Genomic DNA, 1554 nt, shown 5'->3' with positions numbered 1-1554 from the left:
ACCGTACAGTTGAAATCTCCACCTATGAGAACAGGTCCATCATGTTCGAGTTTTAGCTCACCGAGCGCGGTGAAGAGAGCCTCGCGCTGATTTCGATCCGTCGGTGCGTACACATTGAAGAGCAAGGCCCGATCCCCCCTGATGCCCATCGTCATCGCCATCCAGTGGAATGTCCATTCCGCTTCCCAGTAGGGTTGATGTTCGAGATTTGCGCATGCGGGCTTACAAGAATTGCCACGCCCGCCTTGCGACCGTCGCTTTGACTCCACCATGAGCAGATTCCTTTGGCTTGAGTTGGTTCGTACCCCCAACTTTGACTATGTATCCTCGTCAACGTCGGAGTCTCTTCGCTCGTCGAATGCGTTTCCTGGAGGAAAACGACCAAGTGCTGTTCAGCAACGGAAGTTTGCCTGAGATTGTCGAAGCCCTCTTCGATGAGTTTCATCTTGTTCTGCATATCTGGGACATTCTGAGTGTGGAGTCCAATTGTCGTTTCTGTTCGGCGTATCCCTCGTCTCGACTTTCGTGCTCCCTTGCGAAGGTATCTGCTTGCCTTGGCTTGTTGCGCCTGAAAAACTTGATTCAGCTGGTCTTGTCTGCCTTCATCATCAATCAGGTGATAGAAGTCGGTCATTAGTGGCTCGACCGGAACTTGTATCTCCTGAGGGCCTAAGCTATGGTCGCCCACACCTCCGGCCTCATCTCCCGTGAGGAGCCTTTAGCATCTTGTGTGACCTTCACTAGAATCGTTTGATTACAGCGATGGTCAGGTCGGGCCGACCTCCATCTGTTGGGTCAGCTGGATTCCAGCCTTGATAGCAGGCCTCCAATCTTTCTTATCCAAATTAGCCCGAATAGCCGCGCGTACTTGATCGCTCTCTTCAAAAGCCGATGCGATATCTTCCAGACAAACATCCTTCCTCTCGTCTTCACCCACTGGCGTCGGGTCAAGTCCGCAAAGCGGTCTCCAAGAGAAGATTATGTTCGGCAGGAAGCTGGCTAAAGCCCATTCCGACTTATTCAACCGAGGTGTGCATATCCTGAGAGCTGTAGAAACTCTTGCTTTCAGTCGCTTCCCACCTGTCCGAGCTAAATGCTAGATTCCATTTTGCTCCGTTTTGTTGGTCAGCGCTATCAATGGAGGTTAACCACTCTTTGATGTTTTGCTTGTCCTCTTGCTTCTTCAGATGCGTATCGAGGCGGTGAAGGTAATCGACCTGGGCTCTGACCGCTTGATGTATACTTCAATTGGTCAAACACTTTTTCCCGATCACTTGGGCAGCAAGATCAGGATAAGGAAAGGAGTAGAAGAGTTGCTTAAGATGGCCGAAAACGGCTTCATTAGAAACGCTCAATGTCTTCAGATCCCAGAACTTTGAGACTTCCATCTTCAAACCGTTGATACGGCCGCTCGCCGTCCATTCCTTCAGTTTCGTGGGATTGGCTTGCATTTTCCTCTTTCTCCGCTCCTGATCTTCGTTGGTCCAACTTTCTTGGGCCTTGAAGCCCAAGGAATCGTAGGTATGCTTCGCGATCTTCTCTTCTCACCACTCC

General features: G+C 50.6%; 1 protein-coding gene across 1 annotated transcript; it reads right to left on the bottom strand.

Annotated features, from left to right (window-relative positions):
* Window positions 1-151: 151 nt before the first annotated feature.
* Window positions 152-634, bottom strand: PHALS_08193 (Endonuclease/exonuclease/phosphatase; the record flags this gene model as incomplete). The annotated part of the gene is made up of 1 exon (XM_024723498.1): window positions 152-634. The coding sequence occupies one exon, from the start codon at window positions 632-634 to the stop codon at window positions 152-154; it is 483 nt and encodes a 160-aa protein (XP_024574468.1).
* Window positions 635-1554: the final 920 nt, after the last annotated feature.

This window comes from Plasmopara halstedii (genome assembly GCF_900000015.1).
Source record: "Plasmopara halstedii genome assembly, contig: Scaffold_322, whole genome shotgun sequence".
In the NCBI taxonomy this organism is placed as follows: Eukaryota; Oomycota; class Peronosporomycetes; order Peronosporales; family Peronosporaceae; genus Plasmopara; species Plasmopara halstedii.
Note: the sequence above shows the minus strand (reverse complement) of the source record. Positions and strands in the feature narration are given on the sequence as shown.